Raw genomic sequence first — 12,176 nt, forward strand, 5'->3', positions numbered from 1 at the left:
CAGTTGCTTTTCTCTCTCTCTCTGTGTGTTCAAAGGCTGATGTTGCAGTGCCACTCCTTTGTGGATTCTGGTGTCTGTTATTATCTAATTTCAAGTCGGAAATTGCATCTTTGTATATAAATTTATCATGCAAGTGGGAATTGAACAAGAGGTGAGTTTTCTGACACCCCATTGAGTTTTAGTGCCCCTTGATTAAAATAGTCATTGTGCTGCAGCAGGTTTTTGTATTTTCCACGTGGTTGCCTGGCCTGTCAGATTATCACAGCTGTTGTTTTAAGTCAGTATTATCCTTTTAGAAACTCTTTCGGACATGGAAGTCTTGGCTATTAAAGTCAAATGATGAAAGCTGAATATTTATAGTCTATTTTCATTACAATTGTAACAGAGGAAAATAGGGAATGTCATTGATATCCATGGAATGAGGTGAATTTATTTTAAAATAAAAATAAGTCTGGGGAAACTCCAATTTGTAAGTGTTTGTCAGCTTAGGCTAATGAGTGGCAAGTAACATTCGTGCCACACAATGCCAGGCAATTAGCATCTCCAAGAACCATCTCTGCCCTGAAGTTCCCTCCCAAAGGTCATTGTGGGTCAACCTTCAGCAGGTGGACTGCAGCAGTTTAAGGAGGCAGCTCACCACCACCTTCTCAAGAGAAACCAAAACTGGCACTAAATGTTGGCCAGCCATGATGACCATGTCCCCTGTGTGAATTTAAAAAGTTTTTTGTGGGGTTTGTTTTTTTTTCAGATCTCCAGCATCCACAATATTTTGCTTTTATTTCAATTTAAATTCTGATTACTTTTCCTCCCCATCATTGTGAGGTAGGCCAATAGGTGTTTCCCCAAACTCTGGTCTTTGAATTCCAATTTTTGAAATAAACCCACAGCAAAATCCTTTAAAATGAAACCAAAAATAAGATATATAAACAAAGTCTTCAAAACATAGAGGAACTACTTCACTACTCTATCCATACTCTAAAGGACTCAAATTAAGCAAGACAGGAAGGAGAGGAAATCTGATATAATTGGGATTGTGTAAATCCATAAATACTGAAAAATAAATCAGTTTGTGGATTCCTGGAATACAGTGTAAAATAAGTTTCCTTGGTAAGTTTGCCCCAGTACTTGTTCTTTTTTTTCCAAGCAAAGCGTAGGCTTTACAACCAGCAACTTAGAGACCATGGAGTGTCTAAGACAGGGTGGCAACTCAGCCTGAAGTTCTGCTTTCCCACTGGAAGTCAAACAGCAACTGACCTAAATCCCAGAATTGTGGATTTAAGCTATTCAACAAGCTCAGTTTTTTGTCATGTGACAAGCACATGCATTTCAGGTGCTGGGGTGTATTTCAGTGAGCTAATTGGCGTCTTGTCTTTCACCTAATGTAGCTATACCTGTCCCATCAGTTTCCATTGGGAGGTGGTGGTAACTATAAAAGCATTAACATCCTTTTTATCATCAAAGGTCTCTATCCAGAGCTGGATGGAAGCAGGTGTTTAGCACACTTGCCTTCATTGCTCAAATCTTTGAGTATAGCAGTTGGGATGTTATGTTGAGCTTGTGCAAGATGTTGATGAGGTCTCTTCTGGAGTACTTTGACTAGTTCTGGTCTCCCTGCTGTAGGAAGGATATTATTAAGCTGGAGAGAGTTCAGAAGAGACTGTCCAGCATGTTACTGGGAATAGAATGTTTGATTTATAAGGAGAGGTTGAATTGGCTGGGATGTTTTCACAAGTGCATAAGAGGTTGAGAGGTGATCCTATCTGGGTTTATGAGATCATGAGGGGCATCGATAAGGTGAATAGCAAATGTATTTTCCTGAGGGTGGGGGATTTCAGTACTAAGGGCAACTTTGAGGCGAGATGAGAGTGTTTAAAAAGACACGTGCAGCATTTTTTTAACACAGTAATTTGTGTTGAATGAACTTCCAGAGAAAGTGGTGGTTGCAGGTATAGTTACAACATTTAAGACATTTAGATTATTACGTGAATAAGAAACGTTTGGAGGGATATGGGCCAAATGCAGGCAAGTAGGGTTAGTTTAGTTTGGAATTATGGTTGGGATGGATTAGTTGGACTGAAGGGTCTGTTTCTGTGCTGTATAACTCTGACTAATTTCCAAGTCCTCTCTCAATTTTGGCTGCAATGTCTATACAATGCAGATATAGTCATGTGGTCAGATTGAGTCCAGCTAGGTTGTCCATTTTTAAACGAACAGGCTTTAAACTGGAAAATATACTAGAGAATATAGTTTGTTTTGACTTTTCTCTTTATGCTGTCCCTGGCTACAATGCAAAAAGTAAGTAAAGAAACAGGGTTAACAGTGAATTACATCAGAGAGGGCCTGCTTTCCGATATGTTTATAATGTGTGGAGATCTCACTGCCTCACTAGAAAGGTTTCCTGTACAGATCGTTCTGCTACGTGTGTTTCGTTAACACAAATTCATTATAACATTGAACTGGGGACACTTTCTAAAGCGTGAAGTTTTAAAACACGTATTGGCTATAACATGATTCTAGCCCCATTAGTTTAAATGGTGCTGCTATTACGCAGTTTTCTTATAACATAGGATTGCATGAGAACAGAACTACTGCATTATAGCAGAACTGACTGACCATCAACCACCTTCTTAATCTCAGTGTCATTTATCTATGCATCCATTCTATCTTTCAGTTACAGTATAAAGCTATATTGGCTCATTTGAGTACCTTGGTCCATTATTTATCATCTTTAAGATCTTGACATTTGAAGATATGACATTTTACATCATATCATAATTGGTAACAATGTATATTCTCTACAAGATGCACTGCAGCAGCACTCCAAGGTACCTTGGACAACCCCATTTAAACTAGAGGTCTCTACCTTCTCGAAGAATAAGGGCAACTCTACCACATGCAAATTCTTCTCCAAACCATGCTGTACCATGACTTGGAGCGATATCACTTTTACTTCTCTGCTGAATCTAAATTCTGGAACTTCCTCCTTAACCGCTTTGTGAATGTGTACACCATGTAAACTGAAGCAGTTCAAGAACATAACTCACCAAAACCTTCAGAAAAACTAGGAATTGCCATAAATGCTGGCCTAGCTAATATTACCCATCCCTTGTGAGCAACAGTTTAAAAAAATTCCAATCAGTTGCCATCTTTGTTTGACAAAATGTTGCAATTGAAAACTGCCATTTACACCTGCCTTACCAGAATGTAATGTACATCTGGTCAATCCAAAATCTGCTTCCATAAGACCCACTGGCCCAGATGTGATTTCAGTACCCCTCAATATACAAACTATCTCAACTAAACTTTTGTACAAGTTTAAATGAAAAACATACTCTTTAACAGATATCTGACTATTGGATCTCTTGTATCATTTACATTTTTTTTAATGCTCAAGGGTAATCTCATGCTCTCGATTGTCCTTTTTGCTCTCTTTGAATCGATACACATCTATTATGAATATGTAAACTCACATGATTAGCTGTATTAATAGAAGATGTGAGGATTCTGCTTTCTGGCTTTATAATATAAATAGTGTACTGTCATACAGCATGGAAACAGACCCTTCGGTCCAACTTTTCCATGCCGATCAAGTTTCCCAAACTAAATTAGTCCCATTTGTCTGCCCATATCCCTGTAAACCTTTCCTATTCATAAAGCTGTCCAGATGCCTTTTAAATATTATAACTTGCATCTACCACTTCCTCTGGCAGTTCACTCCACATACAAACCACAGTTTGTGTGAAAATGTTGCCCCTTAGCCCCCATCTAAATCTTAAAAATATGCCCTTTACCTTGTGTATATCTCTCTTTTCCTCTCCCTCAAGAGAAACCAAACTGCAAGCAAATGTTTACAACCCCTTCCACCCCTCCAAAAACATACTACAACAATCCATTTCTAGATATATTTGCCTCTCTCAGATGTTTTAATACTGTGTTCATGATATTCATATCACGTCTGAGTTATATGGAAATGTTTCATTTTTATTTTAAAAAGTTTAATTAGCCAGTGTTTTACCATGCCTTACATCCAGACCCTGATTTAATGATTTTTGAGGTTTGGCAATCATCTAAAGCATCAGTACTTCAAGAAGAGTTTCAGATAAATGAAGGAAAGCAATGTTGTTTGAATGTCTTCATCTTACCTACCTTTTATAGAAGGTTGAGCTGAAGTTAACTAGTGTTATTGTGCAGGAACTTGCTTCCATGTTTTACACACCACATTAATTTTTCTAATGCCTTTAATCTTCCTTTTATTTAGCCTGAAAATATTATGCTTCTGGATAAAAATGTCCCCAATCCTCGCATCAAGCTGATTGATTTTGGTATTGCACACAAGATTGAGGATGGTAACGAGTTCAAAAACATCTTTGGAACTCCTGAATTTGTTGGTGAGCACACTACTCTGCATTCTTTCTAATTTTTTTAGCTGTCAGTAAATTGTTTTAATTTTGTTTTATTATGAAAGCTGTTACGTAATTCAGCAATCCTTGTTCTCAGACGGGGAATTTGTTTCGTAAGATATATTTCATTCCTAATTTAAACGAATGGGGAAATAGGCTCCAAGCGCAGAATGAACTACTGCTCCTTAATTTCTACATGTCCTGTTCAATAACACAACAAAAATATAATTAGATAGTGTCTTTAATGTAATAAAATGTGTTCAGATGCTTCAAAATATGATAAAGTTATGTTTGACACTGACCTACAAAAGAAGGTATTCGGGAATCTGATTATAATCTTAGTTTTACGGAGAATCTAAAAGGAGGTAAATGAGGAAATGAAGCTGAGAGTTTAGGAAGAGAATTCCAGAGCTTAGGGCTTCAACAGCTGGAGCCACGGCTACCAAGTGATTCATATTTGAGGTGTGCAAGAGGTTAGAATTGGAGGAACAGATATCTCGGTGGATTTTAGGACTGGAGGAATTTAGATATTGGGGGCATTGAGGTGAAGAGGGCTTTAAAATTAATTTAAAAATCCAAGGTATTGTTCATTGGAAACCAGCAGAGGTCAGTAAAGCAGAGGGCTGATGGATAATTGAGACTAGACGTGAATTAGGATATGGGCAACAAAATGGTAGTTGGATTGTTGGACTGGACTGGTCAATTGTGGAGTAACTTTGGCATGGATGAGGGTCTCCACAACAGATGAGCTGGGGCAGTCATAATAATGGCAGGGATGTGTGGTTGGCAGTTTACCTCAGGTGAAATATGATGTCAGGTTTGTGAGCCATCTGGCTAAAAGTTAGTTGCCAGGGAAGGAGCAGGTGGTGAGGGAACTGAAAGACAAAGCAGAGCCATTGGCAATATTTTGTAGCAGAATATTTCAATTTGTCAACTGTGGCTGTCAGGCAAGCCATTTGACAAATGTCAGTTGAGAATCTTGTTGGTGAAGTGAAGTTGGATGTTATCAGTGTATATACAATCATAGAATGGTTACCGAAGAGGAGAAGGTAATTTAGCCTTTTGTATCTGTGCCCACTTATCTTGTCCTCCTCTGCTACCCTTCCCTTAGCCTTATAGTTTTTGCTTCTTTAGATAATCTAATTCTCTTATGAAAGCCACTACACCACACTCGGGCAGTGCATTCTGGATCTTAACAAATCACTATATGTTTTTCCTTATAAATGCTTCTTTTACCAATCATCTTTAAGTCTGTGACCTGTGGTTCAACTCTTCCACCAACGGAAGCAGTTTCTCCCTATCTACTTTGTCCAGACTCTTCATGACTACTTCAGGTTTAGCATGGATGAACATTTGTTTGGCATGAACTAGTTTGGGCTAAATGGCCTGTCTCCATGTAGTAGGACTAGGTTAATATATCAATCAAATCTCCTCTTGAATTTCTCCAGGGAGGGCACTCCCAGTTTAAGCAATTTATCTACATAACAGAAATTCTTCTTTGGAGCTATTCTTATCAATCTTTTCTGCACCCTCTCCAGTGTTTTTGCATCCTCCCTAAAGTTGATAACCAAAACTGAACCCGACACTCCAGTTGAAGCAAAACCAGCATTCTGTATCGGTTTTATTGTAACTTTCTTGTTCTTGTACTCCTTTTGTAAAGTTTGGTATCTGGTTTGCTTTATTAACCATTTCTCAATCTATCTTCAATGAGTTGTGCACATATGTCCCAACTCCCTGTGCTCCTGCATCTCATTTAGAATTGTATCCTTTAATTTATCCGGTCGGCATGGTGGCTCACAGCACCAGGATCCCAGGTTCGATTCCTGCCTCAGGCGATTGTCTGTGTGGAGTTTGTACATTCTCCCCGTGTCTGCGTGGGTTTCCTCCGGGTGCTCTGGTTTCATTCCACAATGATTTGGATGCGAGCACAAAAGGTATAGTTAGTAAGTTTGCAGATGACACCAAAATTGGAGATACAGTGGACAGTGAAGAAGGTTACTTCAGATTACAACAGGATCTTGACCAGATGGGCCAATGGGCTGAGAAGTGGCAGATGGAGATTAATTCAGATAAATGCGAGGTGCTGCATTTTGGGAAATCAAATCTTAGCAGGACTTATACACTTAATGGTAAGGTCCTAGGGAGTGTTGCTGAACAAAGAGACCTTGGAGTGCAGGTTCATAGCTCCTTGAAAGTGGAGTCGCAAGTCGATAGGATAGTGAAGAAGGCATTTGTTATGCTTTCCTTTATTGGTCAGAGTTTTGAGTACAGGAGTTGGGAGGTCATATTGCGGCTCTACAGGACATTGGTTAGGCAACTGTTGGAATATTTCATGCAGTTCTAGTCTCCTTCCTCTTGGAAGGATGTTGTGAAACTTGAAAGGGTTCAGAAAAAATTTACACGGATGGTGTTAGATTTGGAAGATTTGAGCTATAGGGAGAGGTTGAATAGGCTAGGACTGTTTTCCCTGGAGTGTCCGAGGCTAAGGGGTGACCTTTATAGAGGTTTATAAAATCATGAAGGGCATGGATAGGACGAATAGACAAAGTCTAGGGTGGGAAAGATATAAGAGAGACCTAAAGGGCAACTTTTTCACGCAGAGGGTGGTACGTGTATGGAATGAGCTGCAGAGGATTGGTAGAGGCTGGTACAGTTGCAACATTTTAAGAGGCATATGATGTTAATGGGTATATGAATAGGAAGGGTTTGGAGGGATATGGGCCGGATGCTGGCAAGTGGGACTAAATTGGATTGGGATATCTGGTCGGCATGGACAAGTTGGATCGAAGGGTCTGTTTCTGTGCTACACATCTCTATGACTCTATGTGCAGGCCAGGTGAATTGATCATGCTAAATTGCTCATTATGTTAGGTGCATTAGTCAGGGGTAAATATAGAGTATGGGAATGGGTCTGGGTGGGTTACACTTTGGAGGGTCAGTGTGAAATTATGGGCTGAAGGGTCTGTTTTCATACTGCAGAAAATCTAATCTAATCTTTGTATTTTTCCTCCTAAAATTAATTACTTCACACTGCGGTACATTTATTCATCCATTCCACCAATCTGTGTTCTTTTGAAGTTTGACTCTATCATCTTCAGTTTGCAGCACTTCAAAGTTTTGTGATCTCTGCAAATTCTGAAACTGACTTCTGCACAAACATGATTTGGAGGAGCCCGTGTTGGACTGGGGTGGACAAAGTTTTTAAAAAATCTCTCAACATCAGGTTTATTTGGAGGCACTAGCTTTCGGAGCGCTGCTCCTTCATCAGTTGGTTATGGAGCAGGACCATATGACAGAATTTATATCAAAAGGTGATGTGGTTGAAATACATTAAACAACTAGTCTTTAATCCTTTTAGAATGGTTTTGCCAGTTTCGGTTAGTAACTATGTAAATCCCAGAACTCTTTTTAAGTCATATTCTCAAGATAACCTCAGGTTTTCTCACCAAATGTGTCATCTCAGCTCAGACAATGCATTAAAGGCGTGAGGTTAAAGTCTGTCTGTGTCCCCATCTTGAGTCAGACTGATTCTAAAGTGGGGTTTATAGAATCTTGGATGGATTGACTGTAGGTCATGCATTTTTTGAGCAAAATAAAATATTCCACAATTTAGGAAATCTAGTCAGCATGGGCAAGTTGGGCCAAAGGGCCTGTTTCCATTTTTTTTATGACTGACGGACTGTATGATGTCTGTCCTGAGTTCACTACTCTCTCTTATAGCCTTTAAGTTCTCCCTCCGTATATTATATTTTGCCCTATGCGCATTCACGCCAACCCCTTGGTAAGAGTTTTAGATTTTGATCACAGTTAAGTGGGCAGAATGTCTATGAGCAGCTTTGATCTTATCCTTGAACCTGCATCGCTTTGCTGCTTTTGAAATCAAACTAAACATCAAGGCACAATAGTTTCAATTTCTTTCCTTCTCTATCTCTTAACCCTCAATGTAGTCTTCCTGCCTTTATTTGCTGATCAGAGTTGTGATTATGCTAAAAGATTGGTTAGGCCCCAACTAGGGTATTGTTTTCAGTTCGAACAGTTTCAGAAGAATGTGCAGGTTCTTGATAGTGCAAGGGAGATTTGCCAGAATGCTCCCAGGTCTGGGAGATTTCAGTTACAAGATTAGATTAAATGAGATGGTGGTGTTGAAATAAAAGTAGCCACTGGAAAAAGCTGCTCCCATTAGCTGACAGTGCAAGGACTGGGTGACATTGAAGCCTCAAGCAAGAGAAGCCAGGGGAATATGAAGAAAAATGATACTGCGTGGTAATAACCAAATTCTCTGCCCATGAGCTTTCTGAAAGCACAAACAATCACCATTTCAAAAGAAAATTAGATGCGCTCTTGAAGGAATTAAATGTACAGGGCTATGGAGATTTGAATGGATAGGTCGCTCTGTGGACCAGCCAGCACAGACTCCGGATTGAATGGCCACTCCTGTGCTGTAAATGACTGTGGCTCTCAACTCCCATTGAACTGACTAAAATTACTGGGGCATTTCAACATTTCACTGATTAATTAAAGCATTTTTGCTTGCTGCTTGTCAGGAGGCGTGAGAAATAAAACCTTACTTTACATGGATCCCAATGACTCTATCCAAGATAGTTGTCTTAGGAAAAAGAACTGCAGTTATCAATCATTATTATTTGCTCTCCTTTCTTTCTTATCTCTCTGTACAGGCTTAGGACAGAGTTATTGTGGGTTGTTCTTGGTGATAGTCGCACACTAAAAACCTTTCTCCTCTTTGTTTTTCAGCTCCTGAAATAGTAAATTATGAGCCTTTGGCTTTAGAAGCAGACATGTGGTACGTTCAACTCACTCTATCTTAAAGGATACCTGCTTTTTCACTTTCTTCCCTTTCCTTGACTTTCTCACCTCTTGGAGATAGTAATTTGGCTTTACAGTACAGTTCTTGTTTGCAAAAGAAACGGGATGATTGTTAACAATTAATGATTGAGCATGTATCTCAGCAGGCTAAACAAGGGCTTTAACAACTAAAGCTGCTCACTTACTTGACCTTGCGGCCTAATTGCAGATTAGCATTAAGATAAGGAGTACATTCCATATTACACTGCACTAATTTGTTTTTGAATAGGTGTAAGGGGGTGGGGTGTAGGTTTGCTCGCTGAGCTGTAGGTTTGATATCCAGACGTTTCATTACCTGGCTAGGTAACATCATCAGTGGCGACCTCCAAGTGAAGTGAAGCTGTTGTCTCCTGCTTTCTATTTATATGTTTGTCCTGGACGGTGTTCCTGGAGTTTGTGGTGATGTCATTTCCTGTTCATTTTCTGAGGGGTTGATAGATGGTATGTGTTTGTTTGTGGCGTTGTGGTTGGAATGCCAGGCCTCTAGGAATTCTCTGGCATGTCTTTGGTTAACCTGTCCCAGTCGAAATGGTGTTTTTTTTCATTGGTGTGTAGGGCTACGAGGGAGAGAGGGTTGTCTTATTTGTGGCTAGTTGGTGTTCGTGTATCCTGGTGGCTAACTTTCTTCCTGTTTGTCCTACATAGTGTTTGTGGCAGTCCTTGCATGGAATTTTATAGATGACATTGGTTTTGTCCATGGGTTGTACTGGGTCTTTTAAAGTTTGTTAGTTTTTGTTTGTGTGTGTTGGTGGGTTTGTGTGCTACTAGGATTCCGAGGGGTCTTGGTAGTCTAGCTGTCATTTCTGAAACTTCTTTGATGTATGGTAAAGTGGTTAGGGTTTCTGGCTGTGTTTGGTCTGCTTGTCGTGGTTTGTTCTTGAGGAATCTGTGCCTCACCACCCACTTCACCTTCAACAACACAATCTGCAAACAAACCAACAGCACACCCATGGGATCTCCGCTATCAGGATTCATAGCAGAAGTGGTAATGCAAAGTCTAGAACAAACAGCCTTATCAATCATCAGACCAAAAATCTGGGTCCACTACGTAGATGACACCTTTGTCATCACAAAACGAAACAAGATGGAAGAGACATTTAACATCAACAACACCCTCACAAGCATAAAGTTCACCAAGGAGGAAGAAACCGACAACAAACTCGCATTCCTGGACGTCACTGTCGAAAGAAAGGACAACAGAGAACTACAAACCTGCGTATACAAAAAAACCGACAAACACTGACCAAATACTTAACTACACCAGCAACCATCCCAACACACGCAAATTAAGCTGTATCAGAACATTATTCCAACGAGCCACCTCACACTGCAGCACAGACGAACTTCGGAAAACAGAGGGGAACCACCTGTACAATGTATTCAAAAAGAACGCATACTCAAAAAATACAGTCCGCAGATTCCTCAAGAACAAACCACGACAAGCAGACCAAACACAGTCAGAAACCCTAACCACTTTACCATACATCAAAGAAGTTTCAGAAATGACAGCTAGACTACCAAGACCCCTCGGAATCCTAGTAGCACACAAACCCACCAACACACTCAAACAAAAACTAACAAACTTAAAAGACCCAGTACAACCCATGGACAAAACTAACATCTACAAAATTCCATGCAAGGACTGCCACAAACACTACGTAGGACAAACAGGAAAAAAGTTAGCCACCAGGATACACGAACACCAGCTAGCCACAAAAAGACACAACCCTCTCTCCCTCGTAGCCCTACACATGGATGAGAAAAACCACCATTTCGACTGGGGCAACACATCTATCCTGGGACTGGCTAAGCAAAGACATGCCAGAGAATTCCTAGAGGCCTGGCACGCCATAAATACATAGATCTAGATACCATCTATCAACCCCTCAGAAAATGAACAGGAAATGACATCACCACAAACCCCAGGAACCCCATCCAGGAGAAAGATATAAATAGAAAGCAGGAGACAACAACTTCGCTTCACTTGGAGGTCGCCACTGATGATGTTACCTAGCCAGGTAATGAAACGTCTGGATATCAAACCTACAGCTCAGCGAGCAAACCTACACCCTAAACCTCAACCTGAGCTACAAACCTTACAATAGGTATAAGACTTTTGGAAATGGGTTCAACTGTATCCAGAATGTATGTTTAGTCCATGATTTCTGGAGGTCTGTCTGTAATCTCAATATTGCTTTTCTTGGTTAAAATAAAGTAAATTGATTTACCTAATGCTCTAATTTTTCTGCTCTGTTTGGAAAGAGGTGTGTACAGTCATTTTATTTTATTGCTTTTTGTAAGATCTTTAACTTTCGTTCAAGTTCATGTTTTTATTGATTTAACACTAACCTCATGCTGAATTTGCCAGACTATTGAGTGTTATGGTTTGCAAAATGTTCCAGACTCAACAATTTATTTTTCTTTCAATTACAGGAGTATTGGTGTCATCACCTATATTCTGTAAGTATGCTGGTGATGCTTTTTCATGTCTGAACTCCTAAACTGTATTGCCTAATTGAATCCATAGTTCAGGTGATCTAGTTGGAGCTTGTCAAAGCACATTCTTCATTGGCAATTGAAATGATTTTATATTCATAGCTGAATTCAGTGTTTTAGGAGCTATAGATTGTGACTGAGGGCTTTAAACAAATTGGAAGGGGGAGAGTTTGATGGGGGTTATGTAGGCTTACAAACAAAAGGATATGACACATTGCAGGGCAATTGTTTTGTTGATACCCAGAGCAAAGCAGGAAGGGACAGAGTGCACAAACTTTTATTTTTAAGAAAGCAGCTGCTAGGTTCGGAGAGGGAGACATTGTAAAGTTAATGGTTCTTCACTCTCTCTTTCCCTTCCTTTCCCCCTAACCTTCCTTTGCCCCCCCTTCCTTTGCCCCCCCTTCCTTTGCCACCCCC

At 40.0% G+C, this 12,176-nt stretch overlaps 1 protein-coding gene across 4 annotated transcripts in view; it reads left to right on the top strand.

Annotated features, from left to right (window-relative positions):
• The window catches only part of dapk3 (death-associated protein kinase 3), a 45,738-nt gene that overhangs the window by 24,139 nt on the left and 9,423 nt on the right, over positions 1-12,176 (top strand). For all 4 annotated transcript variants that reach the window (XM_043720887.1, XM_043720888.1, XM_043720886.1 and 1 more), the window contains 3 exons: positions 4,259-4,388; positions 9,153-9,201; positions 11,697-11,723. In XM_043720887.1, the coding sequence (XP_043576822.1) occupies positions 4,259-4,388; positions 9,153-9,201; positions 11,697-11,723 (206 nt within the window). The remainder of the gene's footprint in view (positions 1-4,258; positions 4,389-9,152; positions 9,202-11,696; positions 11,724-12,176) is intronic.

This window comes from Chiloscyllium plagiosum, chromosome 31 (genome assembly GCF_004010195.1).
Source record: "Chiloscyllium plagiosum isolate BGI_BamShark_2017 chromosome 31, ASM401019v2, whole genome shotgun sequence".
NCBI lineage: Eukaryota > Metazoa > Chordata > Chondrichthyes > Orectolobiformes > Hemiscylliidae > Chiloscyllium > Chiloscyllium plagiosum.